Source organism: Cetorhinus maximus, chromosome 16, assembly GCF_964194155.1.
Source record: "Cetorhinus maximus chromosome 16, sCetMax3.hap1.1, whole genome shotgun sequence".
NCBI classification, from domain to species: Eukaryota; Metazoa; Chordata; class Chondrichthyes; order Lamniformes; family Cetorhinidae; genus Cetorhinus; species Cetorhinus maximus.
Window position 1 is genome coordinate 96,405,249 of NC_135894.1, and position 21,701 is coordinate 96,426,949.

The 21,701-nt window shown below is 44.1% G+C and overlaps 1 protein-coding gene across 1 annotated transcript in view; it reads left to right on the forward strand.

Moving 5' to 3' along the window:
• The window catches only part of tmprss15 (transmembrane serine protease 15), a 101,754-nt gene that overhangs the window by 19,028 nt on the left and 61,025 nt on the right, over positions 1-21,701 (forward strand). Inside the window, exons 7-9 of the mRNA XM_078560480.1 lie at positions 473-581; positions 14,305-14,414; positions 20,501-20,641. Of these exons, the coding sequence (XP_078416606.1) occupies positions 473-581; positions 14,305-14,414; positions 20,501-20,641 (360 nt within the window). The remainder of the gene's footprint in view (positions 1-472; positions 582-14,304; positions 14,415-20,500; positions 20,642-21,701) is intronic.

Sequence of the window (21,701 nt, forward strand, 5' to 3'; positions counted from 1 at the left end):
GAGAAGTCGAAGGAGGCCACTGTGCAGAAGGATCTGCTTTTGTGATGTAAAGTTCCATGTACACAGAATTCAACCTAGAGGTCAACTGTAGCCTGTCTACCTTTCACCTTTGACTTTGGAAAAACAGCTGCCTCATTGGCCCCGGGTCTCCATCCAAGCCTGAGCCTCCCTGAGAGGTTGACCTTGTTGATTCCAGTGCCTCTTTCCCCTTTCTCAGCTCCTATGCAGCAAGTAAAATTGAAATAGACCAATGGAATAGAGCTGTTGGTGCACTATTGACATTTATTCCTCTTCCTGTGCATCCAGGGCATCACCCACACTATTATCCTCTCCTTTCTTCAGTCAGATGCTAATACGCTAGCTGTAGATTTCTAACTTTTTCTGCCTCCATTACATATTTAGAGCTAAACTGGTGGTGTACACTCTGCATTGGTAGAAGATGTTGATTAATATTCATCTCACTTTTCCCCAGCTACACCCTGTGATGGACAGTTTCTGCTCACTGGCTCTGTTGGTTCATTCCATTCGATGAATTTCCCCAACCCGAATGACCCTGACACTTTCTGCCGATGGATTATAAGGTAAATTAACCGAAACGATCCTTTATTCTGGACATTAAGTTAATTTTCTCTCTTCTCTATGACGTCTTCTTGTCGATTCCTAGACTTTCTTTGCAGTCTAGTTTCACAGGAAACAGAAGACCTCCACTGCCTCATTCAAGGCTGTACAGTTGTGGCTCAGTAGGTATCATTCTTGCTTCTGATTCCGAAGGTTGTAGGTTTGAGTCCCACTTCATGAGGCTGTAAGAATAGGTAGTTTCTCTGATTGCAACGATGAGAGAGTGTCGCAGCTTTTTGATGATGCTGTCTTTTAGTTGAAGTGTTAAATAGAGACCCCATCTGCCCTTTCAGGTGGATGTAAAGGATCTCATGGCGCTATTTCAAAGTAGAGCAGTGGTGTCCTGGCCAATGTCTATCCTTCAACCTTAAAAGAAACCGGTGATATGCTCATCAACAGCTCCCATGCAACAAATAAAAAGCTCCCACTAAACAAACCTATGGAATAAAGCTGTTTTTATTGCCCTACATATTTTATCCCACTCTTTATCCCTGTGGGTCCAGATCCCCACCTGAACCTTGATGCTTTTCTCTCCTCTTTCAGCTGATTTCAGAGATTATCACATTGTTGTTTGTGGGATCCTGCTATTCACAAATACACCACCACCCCATCCCTACATACTTCAAAAAACAGTTCCTTATTGACTGTGAAGAGGTTTGGGGGCATTCTGAGGGCATGAAAAGTGAAAGCATTTCTCCAAATTAACCCTGAGTGTCCCTAAGCTGCAACTTGGAAAGGGAACATCAGAAACAAGGTTAATCAACGCTTCACCTAACACTCATCGTAAATGGCTCTCCAGCGAGACTCACTGGAGTGATCAGGAACAGAAACCCTGGCTGTTTCTTTCTCTTACCAAACCCAGAGGCACTGAGTCCAATGGTGGTGTCCTATGTTGCCCAAGCTGAGATTAAGAACCAAATATTTGCATTTAAGTAGCGACTTTCACAACCCCTGAGTTTCCCAAAGTGCTTTACAACCAAGGAAGTACTTTCTGTAGCCGTGGTCACTGTTGTAATGTAGGAAACGCTGTAGCCAATAGTGGTGTTGATTTAAGTAACTCAGCAACGATCAGGCATCAAATCGGGACCTCCCTGATTGAGGGAGGATACCACAGTCACAAAGGAAACCTAGTGATTGCTGGACATTATGAACACATGAACATAAGAGTTAGGAGCAGCACTAGGCCACTCGGCCCCTCGGGCCTGTCCCCATCATTCAATAAGATCATGGCCGATCTGATTGTAACCTCAACTCCATACTTCTGCCTATCCCCCGATAACCTTTCACCCCCTTGCTTATCAAGAATCTATCTACCTCAGCCTTAAAATATTCAAAGATTTTGCCTCCACCGCCTTTTGAGGAAGAGAGTTCCAAAGACTCACGACCGTCTGAGAGAAAAAAAAAATTCTCCTCATCTCTGTCTTAAAACTTGCTCCGTCTGGGTCATCCGTTACCATCCTGGTGGTAACCAAGCCAGTACCATTCCTCCTGGGTTACATCAAATGTGTTTCCATTGTTCCAAATGGTTTTCTGCAATGCGTTTATAAGGCTTATAACGGTAGTGATGAAAATAGTGATTGTTATGGTTAAAGTGACAGAAAATGGAGCATTTTACAGATTTAATGTCCCAAGCTGCTTCAATACCAGGTGGAATTTAACTCAAGCCAGATATGGGAATATTAGGACAGGTGACCTAAAGCTTGATCAATTAGGCTGGTTTTAAGAACCATCTTAAAGGCGGGAAGAGAAGTGGAGAGGCAGAGAGGTTTAGCGATGGGATTCTGAGACCTGCGGGCTGAGATATGAAGGCAGGACCACGATTGGTGCGGACCCAAGAGGCCAGAAGCAGAGCAGCGCTGAGCTCTCGGAGACCTGTAGGGCTATAGGAGGTTACAGAGAGGGGCGGGGGAGGGTGGCGGTGAGGCCATGGAAGTATTTGTGAATAAGGATGAGCATTTTTAATTTTGACCCAGTTAGGTCACCGAGCACAAGGGTGATGAGTGAATGGGATTTGGTGCAAATGGAGCTATAAGTAGCAAAGATTTGGATGAGTTGAAGTTCACAGAGGGTGGAAGATGGGAGGCTAGCCAGAAGAGTATTGGAATAGTTGGAGTGACCCCTGAAACACAGATGTTAAACTTACAGCCAATGAGATGAGGAGTGGAGGACACTGCCTCTATCTTAACCCCCCTTCCTGCTCACCCATTTAATTTGGATGCAGAGGGTAGGAAGCCATTGAAATTGCCTCTTATATGTCGAGTCCACTTTAAGAATGTAGCTACATTAAGGCGAAGAGGGACATGCAGTATTTCAGATCCCAGCCATGTACCTGTTCAAAGCCCAACATTTGCTCAATATACCTCATCAGAGTTCTGTTCTTCATGTGTATTTTTATATACCAACATAAATCCAGGTGAATATTTGGTTCTACTGCTTCCTGGAAAATATCGTCATTGCTTTGCTTCCCATCCCTCACTGCCTGCATTATAAATTTGCTTCTATTTGCTTTATTAAGAGAGCAGATGGTACATTAGGAGTACTTTTAAAATATTTATCCATTTGATTGTTATACAATTAATGCACAAGGATACACTGATATAACATAAGATACAAACCACAGAATATGTGACTGATGTCTCTCACACACACACACACACACAGCCAACATCAACCAACACAACTCCTCTGACAGCCTCCATTTCTTGTCCAATTATACACAATGTTAGGTATTTCTGTTGAATGGGTCACTTATGCTGACATAGATGAGATGGGACAGGTTGAGGCACAGCACTTAATTTCATCTCCATGTGTGTACTTCATACACATATTAATAGATGTTGATTTGCAACCTGCTCCTAAATGGGAACAAACAGATGCTAAGATTCTAGGCTTTAGTAAGACTAACTTTAACAGGATGAGACAAAGGCTGATGATGGCAAACTGGGAAAAACTGTTATTGATTGAAACCACAGATGAATAGTGGGAAGACTTCAAAAAGACTTTAGATTAATACAGGACCAGTAGATGCCTCTAAGGGACAAGAGCTCCACTTAGCAACTAAAACAACCATGCTTGATAAAAGATGTGAGCGATAATAAAAATCAGAGGATAGAACATTCAGAATGGCAAACAGTAATATAAATCCAGGGAGAGATAGAAAGAGCAGTAAAGGAAGATAAAAAAGGCAAGTTTTGCAAAAAGAAATGCAAAAAGAAACTTGTGAGGGGTGTCAAGATTAACAGAAAAAAAATTATAATTATATTAGTAGATAACAGTAGTTCTTTAAAGCAAGTAGATAAGGAAGTTGCAGATGTATTAGCCATATTCTTCCAAAATTCACACTTATCAAGCACTTTGGAAAATTACAAATATTGTTTAAGAAAGGTGAGAGAGAGAAAAACAGGAAATAATAAATCCCTGTTTCGCTAACATCTGTTGTGGGAAGTTGTTAAAATCTATAAATAAAAACAGAGCGACGGATAAAAAACAGAAATTTCAGCTGATTAGAGAGAGTGAACATGGATTTGTAAAGGGTACATCTTGTCTAACAGACCTAATTGAAATTTTGAGGGAGTAATTAAGGCAGTGGACAGGAAAATGTCTATGGATGTAATCAGTATGGACTTCCATTTTACTGTCCCATTTAAAGGACTGTTACCTAAAATTAAAGCTCATGGAAATTAAGGAAAAGGAGAGGAATTCCTTCTCTCAGAGCCTCGTTAATCTTTGGCATTCTCTACCCCAGAGAACAGTGGGGGCTGGGTCATTGCGTATATTCAAGGCTGAATTGGATAGACTTACCATCCACATGAGAGTCAAGGGTAATGGAGGCAGGCAGGAAAGTGGAGTCAAGGCCACATTCAGCTCAGCCATGTTCTTATTGGATGACAGAGCAAGCTCAAAGGGCCAAATGGCTTACTCCAGCTCCCGCTGCTTATGCTCTTATGTTCTTAAGTAAGGCAAATTTGAACCTGGTTAAGAGATTGGTTCGGCAATAGAAGACAGAGAGTAGGGATAATGGTTACACAGTTGAATTGGAAAGAAGTGAATAATGGTGTCTCGCAAGGAATTGATGGGGTGAAAAGAAAGCAATATTTTCCGCTGGTGAGGGAGTTTAGAACAAGTCACAAATATTCAGCAGAGGGATTAGGAAACACCTCTTCACAAATGAGGGTTAAAGTGTGGAAGCTTCTCCTCAGATAAGCAATATATGCTAGCTCAATTAGTAATGTTAGGACTTAGATGAATAGATGTTTGCCAGAGAAAAGTATAAAAGGATATGGAACCAAGGCAGGTGGATGAAGTCAAGATCCAGAATAAGTCATGATCTCACTGAATGGTAAAACAGTTTCGATGGGCTGAATGGCCTCCTTGTATTCCTATGCTCCTAGCCATATGTTAGATGATCCTGAACCATCCAGAATGAAGAGCATTTAACTTTAATCTCCATGTCAAGTTTTTGCTTTTCTTGTCTTGTTCAGGCCGGAGCATTGTTCCTGGACCTCACAGTAGTTGACATGATTGGTGGTGTCTTGGGCTTCACCATCCTGTTCAATGTTCATTGGGGTTGTGACACAGGATGATGGAACATCCAGGTGGTGAAGCCTGCGGCATAACCCATCTTTCCCTCGCCTGGATTCGCCACAGTCATCGTTGGCCCCTGCCAACGCTGGGACTACAGTGACTACAGTGGATTTGCCTTCAGCCCTCCATACTTATGGCTGTTTCCCGGGGCCACCAGGAGTAGGCTGACAGGAAGCACCGAGAAATGGTGGTAATGGTCTTGAAGTCTCCACTCCCCTCAATCTGCTGCACCGATGGAGGGAAAGGACTTTGTAGAACCCACCTCTCTCTCTCTCTCCATTCGGCAACACAAGGGCTTATAGCTCTATAAGTACTTTCTAAAAAAGGGGGGTTTTGATAAATTTAGACTTGATTTAATTTAGCTGTGCACAGCCTAATAACTGGATCTCAAATTGACCCTTTAGCCTGCTTTACTTCAATTGAGACGTAGCCATCCCTTGAAGACACGGGGCAGGATTTTACCATGCCTCGCCTGGTGGGCTTAATAACGGGCAGGGTAGGGGGGGGATCCAAGAATCAGTTTTGGGCTGGCGTGAAATGACAGCGGGATCTTCCGCTGATGCCACCCTGGCTGCTCGCATTTCCCACCAGCGGCCAGCGTGAAACCCATTTGCATCCGGTTAATGAGATGCAGACGAAGGTCCAACCAGAATCGCCGCCCCTCCCCACCCCCGCTTCCCCGCACGCCTGATCGTCCGCAACGCCAGTGGGAAATCACGCTGCTCCAGAACACGCCTGGACCTATGTGGCATGTGAAAGTCATCACTTACCTTAAGAAGGCCTGGGGCAGCTTGCGGAGATCTGCAGAGAAGATGGAGGCCCCCCGGTAACCGGACCCTGGAACACCACACTCAGCACAGGGTGGGTGCAGCAGGGTGGATCCTCCCTGCACAGCAGCGTCCAAGAAGTGTTTGCTCTCAGTGCCCTGTCCCCCTCTCGCATAGCCACTGCAGAAACTCCCCCATGGCGACTGCGGTGCAGTGCAGATCTGCACACATCTCTGGCCGATTCTGCTGGACTAGGATCTCCATGGAGTCCACCAACCTCCCCATGGAGACCTCGATGTGTGCACAGATCAGCACCGCTTCCTCAGCCAGCAGGCGGGCAGCCTCCTCCACCTTGTGTTCTTCCTTGTTCAGAGCCTCCAGCACCTCTGCTTGATGTCCCCCTGTCTTTTGCTGCCTCGCCAACATCGTTTGGAATTCCGATTCCAGAGGCCCACCATCGGACCCGAACCTTGCAGTTGCCTCTTCCCCAGCGCTCCTCCCAGTGCCGATGAGCTTGGCTGGCCCTGCCTCCTCCTGCTACAGACACATTTCCATGCGGTGACCACCAGAGTGTGAGACCCTTCCTACACTAGTGCTAAGACCCATCGAGATGTGTGTCTCTGGGCTGGAGGATGGTGTAGGTTCCTGGTGTGACACCTCTACAGTTGCACATTGCTCTTCTGTCCTCACTGCTAACCGTGCTTGGGCTTGTGTTGGAGCTGCACAGGACTCCTTGTAACTTCCCCCTTGCCCTCTTCCTGGTGGCACCTGTAAGTGGGAGAGGGGAGAGTGAGTGACAGCATGAGCTGCCTCCAACATGGAGACAGCCTCAGTCCTGAGATTTCTCTTCCATGCATGGATCCTTACTGGGTGGAGACTGGAATCCAGCCTCCTCATCCCCAATGCCCCGGTTCTGCTCCATCCCTGCCAGTTGGGCTGCCCGTTCCCCAAATTCTGTCACTACCTTCAAGTGTGGCCGACCCCATCCCACCTTCTCCCTCTCTCACTGGTTATGGCTTAACTTCTCCTGCTCCAAGAGAACAGACAAGATGGTGTCGAGGGGAATTGTACATCCGTTTGTACATAGCTATTTCACCTTCCTTTCTCATGCTGCCAGGCTTAGAGATACCCCACTGGATTGTGTGGCTTGTGATTGATGCACTGCAGGTTGTCCAGAAGGACTCTAGGCCAACCCCCTCCAGAGTGGCGAGCCCACTCACATGCAAGGATAAGGCTCATAGAGGCGTTTGATTTGCAGAGCTTGCTGGTGCCCTCAATACCTGAACCCCTTCTCCCCGACACCCCCCCCACTTCCTCTCATCCCCCTTCCAGACAGCATTGTGAGCTCTCTGTGTGGAAAGGCGAGGGAAACACAGTAGCCTCTCCACCTGCAGAGGGGATGGACTGCAGTGGGGCATGAGGCATGACTTTATGGCATTGCCAATGAGGCCCATGTCCCCTGTACCATTCACCTTAGCTAGTGTGAGCAGCTGAGGGTTCATTTATCCTGGTGGCGTGGGTGAGGTAATTCCTCCTCTTCTGGCATTGATGGTCTGACCTGTGCTGGAGGCCCCGAGCACTGACTACAGTGGCGACCTACTCCCACGCAGGGTTGATCTCTCTGCTCGGCCTCCTCCTCTTATCACCTGGGTACAGGACGTCCCTCCTGTCCTCCACTTTGTTGAGGAGGACACCCAGGGATGGGTCACTAAACTTTGGCACTGGAGGTCCCTGTGCTCTTCTTGTCATCTCTATTAGCCTTGTTAGTACACCATCCAGCCCATCTCGCCGCGCGATACATTGGGAAACCCCCGACTGCATAATTAATTAAGTCGGGGTCACATGATACGGCGCAAATTCCAGGCAGCCTCCATGGTGGAAAACACTCCCCATCCCCACCCCCACCATAGGGATTAATCTCAATTGGGAAAATCCCACCTCAAGGTATTGAATTAGCAAATAGTGCCAAAGTTTATTGAATAAAGGATAGAATAAAACAACAGTACACTTGTTAATTAACTTAAGTAGCAAAAGAACAAAAAGGCGTACTTATCGGCAATACACTATGGTGTTATGACGCGGCAGATGATATGTCCACCAAGTCCATGAGGGAACTTGGTCACGCTATCACAACGGTTTTGCAATTTGTATTTATTACGAGATGCGTGCACTGAATTCAGAGGTAATAAGTCCACCAAGACTTTTAGAGGTTTTTAAAAAATAAATTAAAATAGTTATTAACAAAATAAAAGATAGAAAGCACATACATAAGACTACAATACTACTACAACAACTCCTAAAATTCCTGATTAACCTGATTCCCTGTTACACTCCCTTTAAGGCAATGGTCAACATAGATTTTAGATTTAAAACAAGCTCAGCAAGTTAACACAATACCCTAGACAGTGGAATTCCAAATGGCTTTTATCCAGCTTCAGTTTCATTGTATAGCAGACTTATGCACAAATGCTGGAGGCTTCATTAAGGCTATTTCACACACTCCTGTTAGATCTTACATGACCCTCTCACACAAAACCTTTCATTCTCCTTTACATATGTTTCTCTCTTTTTAATACGTAAATTCTATTGTTCCATATGTTTTTGAAACTGTATCTTCCTCATAATATAAAAACTTTCATGGTGTCACTATTGTCAGTAACCTTTGGCAAAAATAAACACATTCCTTAACCTTGCTTATCTGCCTAGTTGTAAACAGACTAAAAGATCCCTTTGAAATCCAAATATCCCTTCATTTATCTAAAAATACAAATTCCCTTCACACCTTCACACCTTACAGGCTAAGCCAGCATCCATGTTACTCATTAGCATATCAAGCAACTAGCTTCTTTTCATGATTTAAACTTGCAGTGTGCTTGACTACAAAATGTAATTAAATCACACACAGATAGACTGAACTATACTTACCCCCAAAATCCTACTTCACAATAAACCAGAAAAATATTATGAAAATTATTATACTTACAAAATAACGGGTTTCATGATATCAAGTGGATGGCTAGCCCAGAAGAAGCAGAAAACAACCTCACCCTTCTCACCAAAAGGAATTCTGCCTCCGTCTCAGAAAGAAACTGCACTATCCAGGTCCACTCCAACAGGAATTCTGCCTCTCTCCCTAGGCCTAGTGTTACACTATCTGTTCTTACAACCAATCTTACAATAGGGATTCTACCTCTGTCTCCGAGAAAACACAAGATAATCGGTCTCCCTTTACTTGGTGATCACAAACAAGATGTTTCCTGGAACCCTCTTTTATGCCTAATTTTGGCACCACCCCACCTCAATTCAAAATTGTTGTTAATAGTCAGTTGGTTCATAATGGTGTAAGGGTTAATTTCATTGGATCTGCACACGTTGCCTTAAACATATGACAATGGACAATTTCAAGACAACTGCAGTCTTTATCTTGAACTGGACAGGATCTTTATTCATTAAAGGCGTTAACAGGTTAGTCAAGCATAGCTTCACTTCCCACACTTTCACAGCTTGTCAGGGAGGCGGTGCATAGTAGTCTTGTCACTGGACTATTATTCCAAGGTCCCAGAATAATGCTCTGGGGACCTGGGTTCAAATCCCACCATGGCAGATGGTGAGATTTGAATTCAACCAAACTCTGATGATGACCATGAAACCATTGTTGATTGTTGTAAAAACCCATCTGGTTCACTAATGTCCTTTAGGGAAGGAAATCTGCTGTCCTTACCTGGTCTGGCCTACATGTGACTCCAGACCCACAGCAATGTGGTTGACTCTTAAATTCCTTCTGAACAGGGCAGTAGGGATGGGCAATAAATGCTGAGAGTGATGCCCGCACCACATGAACGAATAAAAAAAGTATTGATAGCCCCAGACTGTAACTCTGGTAAAGGAATGTTAGGAGAAAATACAGAAATAGATAGAATCAACACTACTTGATTACTAATTACTTATTCTTCAATAAATTGAGGCACTTCTTCCAATACAATCTTCTGTTGTTGGCTGGCTGATACTTTACAATGGTGGTACCAGTGCACTGAAATTTTGCATAGTTTGGCAGCAGATGTTCAAATCACAAATGGCTTCTTTTAGATAAGGTGATAGTATAAAATGGCTGCAGTATAAGTGTCAGGAAAGGGTTAATGAGTGACTGGGTACAGGACGGCCCACATTGAGATGTAAAGAAACACTTGACGCACGTCTAGAGGCCAGCCTTGTGCTGGACAGAGACGTCGAAACAAGCATGGATTTAGCTCCTATACTTTTATGTATGTACGTAGTTATGAGTAGTTCATGAACACTTTAAACTACACAAGACTCAAAACCTCTTCATGAGACCTATCAAGCTACACACATCTTACAACAACAGCAACTTGACCTTGTGAGCCTATTGTGGAATACATACATTGTAAAAAGCCCCTAAAATAGTCAACTGGAGCAAGCAAGCTAAATCCTAATAAAATAAAATCTAAAACCTCGGCCTGCTTACTTATCTTCCCCTTTAATGCTGCTCCTGGCTCTTGTGTTGCTGAAGTGTGTGCCATTTTCCACTGGGCCATAAGGAGATTCCCTATTGGCAATAGGAACCTCAGCATGGAAAAATGTGTGTCTGTGTCTGTGTCTGTGTATGTGTCTGTGTGTGTGTGCATGCATGGTCAATAACCACTCCCCAGGAGAAGCAAGTTGGATCACAGGTGGAAGTACCTACCACACCTTTAAAGTAAAGCGCATGTCCATTGTTTCCAGGCAACGGTAGCCAACCCTCAAGGATTGTCCTTTAGACTCCAGAAATTAAAAACTAATCTCCTGGACACTACTGTGAGCCAAACACGGGAGGAGAAATTTGTGGAAGGGCCAAAATGATTTCCTCTCATTTTCATCAAACAGTTTATCAGATGTGAAAGCATCGAAGACTGGGGGAGTGTTTTGCGTGGATGAGATGGTTTGAAGGTGGGAGGTCATGTGTTCAAACCTCCAGGAATATGACCAATCAGAGTTGGGCTCCGATTTCAGGAGTATGAATGTGAGACGACCAGGTGAAAGAAAATGGTCTCTCTGTATCTCCCAGAATGCAATACATTCTACCTGGCCTGATGAGTGAATCTCATGCTGAGCTACTGGCAAAAAATTTAGCACTGTCCACATTGAGATTAACCAAATCTTTATCCAGTCCTTTAGTTATTAAGCAGCTCATCAGCAGCTTACAAAGTGTAAAATGAGCAATGCTATAATCTGTTTCATGATTGGTCTGCTGTCTAATATTCCCATTAACAAAATTGTGTGCCAACATTTGGTTCTGGTAACTGGCAATTTGTAAGGTCAGATATTAACTCATAGACCGCTGGCAACTTCCTGGAAATCTACCCTCCCCTTCCTGCCCCTCCTTCCTCATCTTCCCAAATCTCCTCTCCCCTCCACTTCTTCCCTTCCCCCCCTCCATCTCCACAGCCCTCCTCTTCTCTCTTCTCCCACCCTTCCCCGCCACGGCCCCTCCCCCTCCATTACATAGGATTACACAGAATATATGGCACAGAAACAGGCCATTCAGCCCACCCAGTCCATGCAGTGTTTATGCTCTGCTCAAGCCTCCACCCATCTTTCCTCATCCGAATCTATCATTGTAACCCTCCATTTCCTTCGCTCTCAGATCCTTGCCCAGCTTCCCCTTAAATCCATCATTCCCTAGCTACTGTAGAGATGGTTGTGGGTTGTCAGACTGTTAATCAGCCTGAGATTCCTCCCATCCAGAAGGAAAATAAAAACAGGAAAAACTGAGAATTAAGAATGCTGGCCCGAACTGGTCTTTTATGCCTTAAAATGGAACCCAAGTAAAAACTGGGAAATAAGGATACGGGTCAGAACTGTTTTTCCTTCTAGGCACCAATTAGGAACATACAAATTAGGAGCAGGAGTAGGCCATTCGGCCCCTTGAGCCTGCTCCACCATTCAATAAGACCATGGCTGATCTGATTGTGTCCTCAACTTCACTTTCCTTACAACCCCCTACACCCTTTGACCCCTTCGTCGGTCAAGGATCTATCTAACACAGCCTTAAAAATGTTCAATGACCCAGCCTCCAACACTCTCTGGGGAAAAGAGGTCCACAGACTCATAACCCTCTGAGAGAAAAATATTCTCCTCATCTCTGTCTTAAATGGAAGACCCCTTATTTTTAAACTGTGTCCCCCTAGTTCTAGTCTCTCCCACAAGGGGAAACATCCTTTCAGCATCCACCTTGTCAAATCCCCTCAGGATCCAAAATGTTTCACTAAGATTACCTCTCATTCTTCCAAACTGCAGTGGATACAGGCTCAACCTATCCAACCTTTCCTCATAAGATGACTCATTCCAAGAATCAGTCATGTGAACCTTCTCTGAACTACTTCTAATGCAATTATATCCTTTCTTAAATAAGGAGACCAAAACTGTACACAGTGCCCTAGTGGTCTCACCAAAACCTTGTACAACTATTGCAAAACACCCCTACTTTTATTCTCCATTCCCCTTCACAATTTCCCATATTATACTCCATCTGTCAGTTTTTTGCCCACCTGCTTAACCTATCTATATTCCTTTGCAGACTCCTTATGTCCTCTTCACAACTTACTCGCCTACCTATCTTTGTGTAATCAGCAAATTTAGCAAGCATACATACGATCCCGTCATCCAAGTCTTTAATATAGGTTGTAAATCGTTGAGGCCCCAGCACTGATCCTTGTGGGATTCCACTTGTTAAATCTTGCCAAGCCAAAAATGAACCACGTGTCCCTACTTTCTATTTTCTGTTGTCTAACCAAACCTCTATCCATGCTAATATGTTACCCCCTACACCATGAGATCTTGCCAAGCTGAAAATGAACCATGTGTCCCTACTTTCTATTTCCTGTTGTCTAACAAATCCTCTATCCATGCTAATATGTTACCCCCTACACCACGAGCTCTTATTTTGTGTAGTAACCTTGGATGTGCCACCTTGTCAAATGCCTTTTGAAAATCTAAGTGCAGCACAGCCACAAGGTCTCCCCTATCCACATTGCTTATTACTCCTCAAAGAACTCTAATAAATTAGGTAAACATGATTTCTCTTTCACAAAACCATGTTGACTCTGCCTGATGGCATCGAGATTTTCTAAGTGCTCTGCTATAACCCCCTTAATAATCAGTTGCCCTTGAGAACGTGGTGGTGAGTTGCCTTCTTGAACTGCTGCAGTCCATGTGGTGGTAGGAAGGGGGTTTCAGGATTTAGGGCAGATAAGTGGCAAGTATATTTCACACCACACAAATGTCAGGCAGTGACCATCTCCAACAAGAGAGGATCTAACCATCTCCCCCTGATATTCAAGGGCATTACCATCACTGAATTCCACCATCAATGTCCTGGGGGTTACCATTGACCACAAACTGAACTGAACTAGTCATATAATTACTGTGGCTACAAGAGCAGGTCAGAGGCTAGGAATCCTGCGACGAGTAACTCACCTCCTGACTCCCCAAAGCCTGTCCACCATCTACAAGGCACAGGCCAGGAGAGTAATGGAATACTCCTCACTTGCCTGGATGTGTGTAGCCCCAACAACACCATCCAGGTCAAAGCAGCCTGCTTAATTGGCACCCCATCCACCACCTTCAACTCTCACTCCCTCCAGCACTGACGCAGCAGTGTGCACCATCTACAAGATGCACTGCAGAAACTCACCAAGGCTCCTTAGGCAGCACCTTCCAAACCCACAAACTCTGCCACCTGGAAGGACAAGGACAGCAGATGCACAGGAACACCACCACCTGCAAGTTCCTCTCCAAGTCATGCACCTTCTTGATTTGGAAGTATATCACCATTCCTTCCCTGTGGGTCAAAATCATGAAACTCCCTTCCTAACAGCACTGTCTGTGCACCTACGCTACATGGACTGCAGCGGTTCAAGAAGGCAGCTCACCACCTGTTTCTCAAGAGCAATTAGGGATGGGCAATGGATGCTGGCCTAGCCAGCGATGCACACATCAAAACAGCAGGTGTAAAAAAGATTCCAACATTTTCCCTATGACAAATGTTAAGCCAACTGGCCTATAGTTTCCTTCTTTCTTTCTCCCTCCTGTCTTGAATGGAGTTACTTCACATTCTCCTCCAAGAAGAGTGCTCAAAGATATAAAAACAGCAACTGTACAGGACCTGGTAAGCTCTTGGCCCTAACAGGAGAGCCTGCTGGGGGTGCAGAATTCCCTGGATCCATCTTGGATTGTCTCTTGACATTCCCCTGGCAAGTATGTTGTTTGAGGGAAATTGGAGCTGATAAGATTAGGAGAAAATTCGAGCCTCTAATGTCTCACTTGTGTTTGTGACTAGAGTTGAACCAGCCCTTTACATAAAAGTGACTTTCACTGATTTCCAAACTGAGGGATGGAATGACTACCTTAAGCTGTACCAAGGAACGGGATCCAGTAAAGAATTAATTGGTAGGCAATCAACTGCTTCTTACTTTAAATTTATTTTCTTTTTCTTTGTGAGGTGAGAGGGGTACGAGGACATGAGACTATGGCTGATGAGATGTAGATTGAGTGAATAGTTGGGAATGTGATCCAGGTGGTAAACTCTGGTAATCTTTCCTTAAATTTAAATTGAGATTAAGAGTTAGGTTCTTAGTTTCAAACATTATTAATTTTATAGCCTAGTTAAACAGGGAGTTGCCTGAAGTGGCAGTTATCTGTTAATCACCATTAGGTGATAAATAGTGTAGCAGAAAGCTAAGATAGCTAGTGAGTCATCAGAAGCTCTGTATATAAGCAGAGATGTTTTGAACTGACCGGAGAGAGGGGCGTCTCGATGTAGATTGAGCGAATAACTGGAAATTTGGTTCAGGTGGGAATTCGTGCAGAGAGGGAAAGAGCTGCTCCTTTTTCTACATTTTTTCAGCCTCCAATGGTTAGTGATTTTCCCTCCTTGTCTTCAAGCTAGGTGAGTACAACTTTCTATTACTTTAGCTGTGTAAATTATTAACTAATTTTGGCTATTGGCTAATTAAATAAATATATTTGGACAGAAATGGCAGGGCTGGTGGTGTGCCATGACTGCAGCACGTGGGAATCTGTGGGATGCACTGCAATCCCGGAGAACCATATCTGCAAAAAGTATTGGCAACTTAGGCAACTTCGGCACAGAGTTGTTGAGCTGGAGTCTGAGTTGCAGACATTGCGGGGCATCAGGGAGGAGGAAATTTACATGGAGACTTTGTTCCAGGAAGCAGTCACTCCCACAAGGTTAGGCAGATCTTTAGATTTGGCCAATGATCAGGGACAGAAGGGTGACACAGCAAATCAGGCAGGTAGGGGGAACCAACATATAGTGATGGAGGAGCCTCAGCCATTCACTTTGTCCAACAGCTACTAGGTGCTTGCAATCTGTGTGGATGAGGACAAGGCCTGCAAGGTGGATGAGCGAACTGACCATGGCACCATGGTGCAGGAGGCCGTTCAAGTGGGGGGAGCAGAGAGGAATGTGGTAGTGATAGGAAACAGTAATAGTCAGGGGGATAGATACTGTTCTCTGCAACCATGATCAGGAGCTCTGAAGGTTGTGTTGCCCGTCCGGTGTCGGGGTGAAGGACATCTCCTTGTGACTAGAGAGAAACTTAGAGTTGGAGAGAGAGGATCCAGCTGCCATGGTCCACGTGGGAACCAGCAACATGGGTAGAACTAGCAATGGTGTTCTGCTAAGAGAATTTGAGGAGTTAGGGATCAAATTAAAACACAGAACATCAAAGGTAATCATCTCTGGACTGTTACCTGAGCCACGAGCATATTGGCATAGGATCAAGCAGATTAGAGAATTAAATGCATGGCTCAAAGAGTGGTGTGAGAAGAAAGGGTTTTGATTCATGGGCATTGGCATCACTACTCAGGGAAAAGTGAATTATTCCATTGGGATGGGCTCCACTTGAACAGGGGCTGGGACTAGTGTCCTGGACAATCGTATAACTAGGACTATGGGCAGGGCTTTAAGCTAACTGGGGTTGGGAGGGTGGGGTGGTGGTGTGGGGACGGGTTCTGTAAAAGGCGAGTTAGAAATCCAAAGAGCAAGGTCCATGATTTGGAAAAGTATAGCAATGTCGGTAAAGCAAAGCGAATGGATCAGGAGCGGACAGAGTGTTTAACAAAATGTGTACATCAGCGAATAAGGACCATGCAGGGAACAGAAGTAAAAAATTGAAATTGCAAGCTCTTTTTCTGAAATCATGAAGCATCCACAGTAAGTTAGACGAACTGGTGACACAAATAGAAGCAAATGGTTTCAATGTAGTCACCATTACAGAGCCATGGCTACGAGGTGATCAAGATTGGGAAATAAATATTCCAGGGTACATAATATTTAGCAAAGACAGGCAGAATAGCAAAAGGTGGCCCTGATATAAGGACATTGGTGAGAAAGGGCCTGGCTTCAGAAGATCATGAAGTAGAGTCAATATTGGTAGAAATCTGGTATAGCGAGAGTCAGAAAACACTAGCGGGAGTAATTTATAGGCCCCCTAACATTAGTTGTATCGTTGGGCAGAGCATTATACAAGAAATTATTGGAGCTTGTAACAAAGGCAACGTAAAAAATTGTGGGGACTTTTGTCAATTCGATTGTTTCAGTCTATATGAAGATTAGAGTGGTCTAGAAAATGAGTTTGTAGAATATTTTTTGTGACAGTTTCTTGGAACAATATGTTGTGGAACTGGCTAGGGATACAGTTATCGTAGATCTAGTGTTGCGTAATGAAGCAGGGTTCATTAATAATGTTGCGGTAAAAGATCCCCTGGGAAATAACGATCATAATACCATTGAATTTCATGTTAAATTTGAAAGTGACATATTCCAATCACAAATGATAATCTTAAACTTAAACAATACCAATTAGGTCAGTATGAGGGGACAACTGACTAAGATTAATTGGGTAAATAGACTAAAAGGTATGAAGGTTAATGAACAGTAGGAAACATTTAATGAAACAATTCAAAATCTTCAACAAAAATATATTCTGTTGAAAAACAAAAACTCAGTGAGAAAGACCTTTCTGTGGCTCACTTAGTAAGTTAAGGATGGTATTAGATTAAAAGAAGAGGTTAACAATGTTGCAAAAATAATAGTGGCAAGTCTGAGGATTGGGAGTGTTTGGAAAGTCAGCAAAAGTCCACTAAAAATTTTTTAAAAGAGAAAAAATAGAAAATGAGAGTAAGCTAGCCAGTAATATAAAAACAGATTGTAAGAGCTTTTATAAGTATATAAAGAGGAAGAGAGTAGCTAAAGCAAATGTTGGCTCCTTAGAAGCAGAAACATGAGAAATTATCATGGGGAATGAGGAAATGGTAGGCATTGAACAAATATTTTGCGTCTGTTTTCACAGTAGAAGACATAAGTTTCATACCAGAAATAGACAATAACCTAGTGGCTAAAAAATGAGGAAATTAGTATCAGCAGAGAAAAGATATTTGTGAAACTTGAGGGACTAAAGTCCAACAAATCCCTGAGACCTGATGGCCTATACCCTAGGGTTTTAAAAGAGATAGCTGCAGAGATAGTGGATGTGCTAGCTATTATTTTCCAAAATTCCTTAGATTCAGGAATGTGATTGTAAGTTGGCAAATGTTACACCACTTTTCAAGAAAAGGAGAGAGAAAACAGTGAATACAGGCTGATTAGCCTAACATCAGTTGTTGGGAAAATGCTGGAATCTATTACTAGGGAAGTCATAACAGTACACTTAGTAAAGCACAGTATGATTAGAATCGATTAGCTTTACTAAGGGGAAATCCTGTTTGAAAAATGCATTAAAGTTTTTTTGAGGATATAACTAGTGGGGTAGATAAAGGAGAACCAGTAGATGTAGTATACCTGGATTTCTAACAGGCATTGGATAAGGTGCCACACAAAAGGTTATAATGTAAGATGGGGCTCATAGAGTTGGGGGCAATATTTTAGCATGGGTAGAAGATTGGTTAATGGATAGAAAGCAGAGAGTGGGCATGAACAGGGCTTTTTCAAGTTGGCAGGCCGTGAATAGTGGAGTGCCGCAAGGATCGGTGCAGGGGCCTCAGTTATTTACAATCTACATTGATGACTTAGATGAAGAGTCAGAGAGTAATGTTTCATGGTTTGCTAATGATACCAAGCTAGGTGAGAAGGTAAGCTCTGAGGAGGACACAGAGAGGCTGCAAAGGAAAAAGACAGGTTAAGTGAGTGGGCAACAAGATGGCAGATGGAGTATAATATAGAGAAGTGTGAAGTTAGTCACTTCGGTCCTAAGAATAAAAAAGCAGAATATTTTTTAAAAGATATGAAACTTGTAAGTGTTGATGTTCAAAGAGACTTGGGTATGTTCATACAAGGAATGCAGAAAGTTAGCATGCAGGTACAGCAAGCAATTAGGAAGGAAAATGGCAAGTTGGCCTTTATTGCAAGTGGATTGGTATACCAGAAGAAAGAAGTCTTGTTATAATTGTACACAGTTTTGATGAGACCACATTGGAATACTATTTGTAGTTTTGGTCACTGTATTTAAGAAAGGATATATTTGCATTGGAGGCAGTACAGCGAAGGTTCACTAAATTGGTCCCTGGGATGAGGGGGCTGCCCTATGATGAAAGACGAAGTAAATCGGGCTTATATTCTCTGAGGTTTAGAAGAATGGGAGGCAATTTTATTGAAACCTATAACATTCTGAGGGGGTTTGATGGGGTAGATGCTGAGAGATTGTTTCTGCCAGTTGGGGAGTCTAAAACACAGGGGTACAGTCTCAAGATAAGGGGTCAATCATTCAGGACTGAGATGAGGAGGAATGACTTCACTCAAAGGGCTGTTCAACCTTTGGAATTCGCTACCCCAGAGGGTTGTGGATGCTCCATCGTTGAGTACATTTAAGGCTGGGATAGACAGATTTTCAGTCTCTCAGGGGATTAAGGGATATGGGGAGTGGGCGGGAAAATGGAGTTGAAGCCCAAGGTCAGCCATATTTGTATTGAATGGCAGAGCAGGCTTGACGGGCCATAAGTCCTACTCCTGCTCCTATTTCTAGTGTTCTTGTGAAGGTAAGAGGTATTAATGCTGGAGAATAGAAGGTTTGTCACTCCACAGACAATCGGAGATGGCTGAACTTTAACCCAACCCACCTGGTGCACAGTTGCGATTTGCGAGGCAAAGACTTATTCCTGTTCAATTCCTACCTTCTGCTATCTGACTGAACCCCTTATTTAGGTGGCTGAGGTTCTAGCTTGACTTAGTCAATGCAAGTCATAGGACCCAGTCTGGATTACAATGTAACAGCTCACAGAACAGGGAAGAAGAGGAGGCCCTCTCAACCAAGCCAAAAGCAATAGGACTACTACTCTGGGCCACATAAGAAAAGACTAGACCTCTGCCGTCTTGGGCTCCCCTCTATCTTGCCTGCAAAATGGCTCCAATATCTGCTTCACCCTCCCATGGCTTACCTCGGTGCTAGAAGGCAGACTCCAGAGCCTGTTTGAAGCTGTGCTTCTCCTGTTTTGGGAGGGCACTTCAGCATCAGAATGTGAATGAGGTCCACTTGATCACCACCCCATCTACACCTTATCTATTCACTCCCTCTGCCACAGTGCACAGCATGCACCATCTACAAGATGCACTGCAGCAACTCACCAACGCTCCTTCACCGGTAACTTCCAAACCCGCAACCTCTGCCACCTAGCTGGGCACGGACAGCAGATGCATGGGAACACCGCCGCTTGCAAATTCCCTGCCAAGTCCCACAGCATCCTGATATGGAACTATTTCACTGTCCCTTCACTGTCATTGGGCCAAAATCCTGCAACTCCCTTCCTAACAGCACAGTTAGTGTACCTACACCACGTGGATTGCAGTGGTCCAAGAAAGTGGTTCACCACTACTTCCTTCTCAAGGGCAGTTAGGGATGGCGACAAATGCTGGCCTAGCCAGTGACGCCCACATCCCAAGAATAAATATTTAAAACAAATGTTCTCCCTGCTCACTCCCACAGCGAAACTGGCTCCTTATTAAAGTGCCCTTACCCTACCCCCTCGATATCAGCACCATGCATTTGTAGTGAAGTCCCTCTATTCTGCCCAAATAATGTGCCTCAGCCTCCAAAGAAGTAATCTGAGTGAACTCTTGTGACCCTTCCCAATTTCAACATGGGCTTGACAGCTCCTGCTCCATTCATCCCATTGGACGGCTCCCAGCCCACCAGTTCAATGCCAGTGAAGTCGCCTCGTGACGATCACAGCCGCCTTTTCACCTTGTAAATGGCTGGCTGACCGCTTGCTTCACTGTTCGGGTGCCCGAAGGTCAGTAACTGACCACAACGTGGCACAGAGCGAAGTGTGGGAGGGGAAGAGGGCTCCCATGGGAGTAAACCTGGGGTGAATCAGGAGAGGAACTTGTGGAGATAAATATGTGGCGAGAGGAAGGAATCTGAACTACGACAAAAACAAATCAGAATGCTTTGCTTTTTCTTCATGAACGGCCTTCTCCATAAGGTCACTGAGTCCTAACCTTGTTCTGTTTCATTTAGCTTCACTCTCAGGTTCCGATCCCGAATCTATAAGGATTTTTTCCAACCAAGCTACGGTAGAATTCCATTCAGATAAATTTGAATCTTCCGACTTTGGTTTCAATGCAACCTTCACAGTGTTTGACATCAGTGTTGTCCGCAGTAAGTCCCCAATATTGTTTAAAGGGAGGGAGGCTGTGTTTTCATTGGACTATTGTTCATAACCTTCTCTTCTGGCAACTGGCTTGCAATGGTAATAAACAAGACATCAGATTAAAGCAGGGGCTCGGTGGGATGGTGCTCTGGTACAAATCTGGACCTGGGAACAAGGGGACACAATCTTAAAATTAAAGCAATCCCATTTTTCGGAGGGAAATCATGAAGCATATTTTCACACGAGGGGTAGTGAAAATCTGCAACTCTCTCCCCACAAAAGGCTGGAGGTGCTGAGGGAAAATTGGAGCTTTCAAGACTGAGATCAATAGATTTTACACAAACAAAAATGGCTGGAAAAGCTCAGCAGGTCTGACAGCATCTGTGGAGAGAAAGACAGAGTTAACATTTTGAGTCCAGATGACTCTTCTTCATCGGCAGTATTTTGCTTTTTATCAGTAGATTTTAGTTGGGTAAGAGGTATCAAGGGATACGAAGCAAAGGTAGCTAAATGGAGTTAAGGTAAACATTAGCTATGATCCAATTTTTTTTATTCATTCATGGGGTGTGGGCTTCGCTGGCTGGGCCAGCATTTATTGCCCATCCCTAATTGCCCTTGAGAAGGTGGTGGGCTGAATGGACAAAGGGACCGAATGGCCTCCCTCCATTCCTAATGTTCTTAAAGCCCTATGCCAGTACCCTGGTGAATTGAAATGCACTACAGACCTCTATAGCTGGAGGGTTATGATCCTGGTAGCTTTGTCAGGGTCACTCCAGCCTCCAGCACTGAACCCACTCACGTTTTTGGGAGGATTGGGAGGTCTCCTCTCTCTCTACTGCTGGAATGCAGCTCAGTACTCTTACCGATCTGTACGGATTCATAATGTAGAGCTTCCCTAGTCTGATTAAATCTCCCATCCACCCTGTCTCCCAGCTGGGAGGAGCCAACCACAGCTTGTATTTATATAATGCCTTTAACAAAACAAAATATCTCAGAGCGCATCGCAGTAGCATTATAAAACAAAATATGGTTCCAAGCCATATAAGGATATCTTAGGGCAGATGAGTA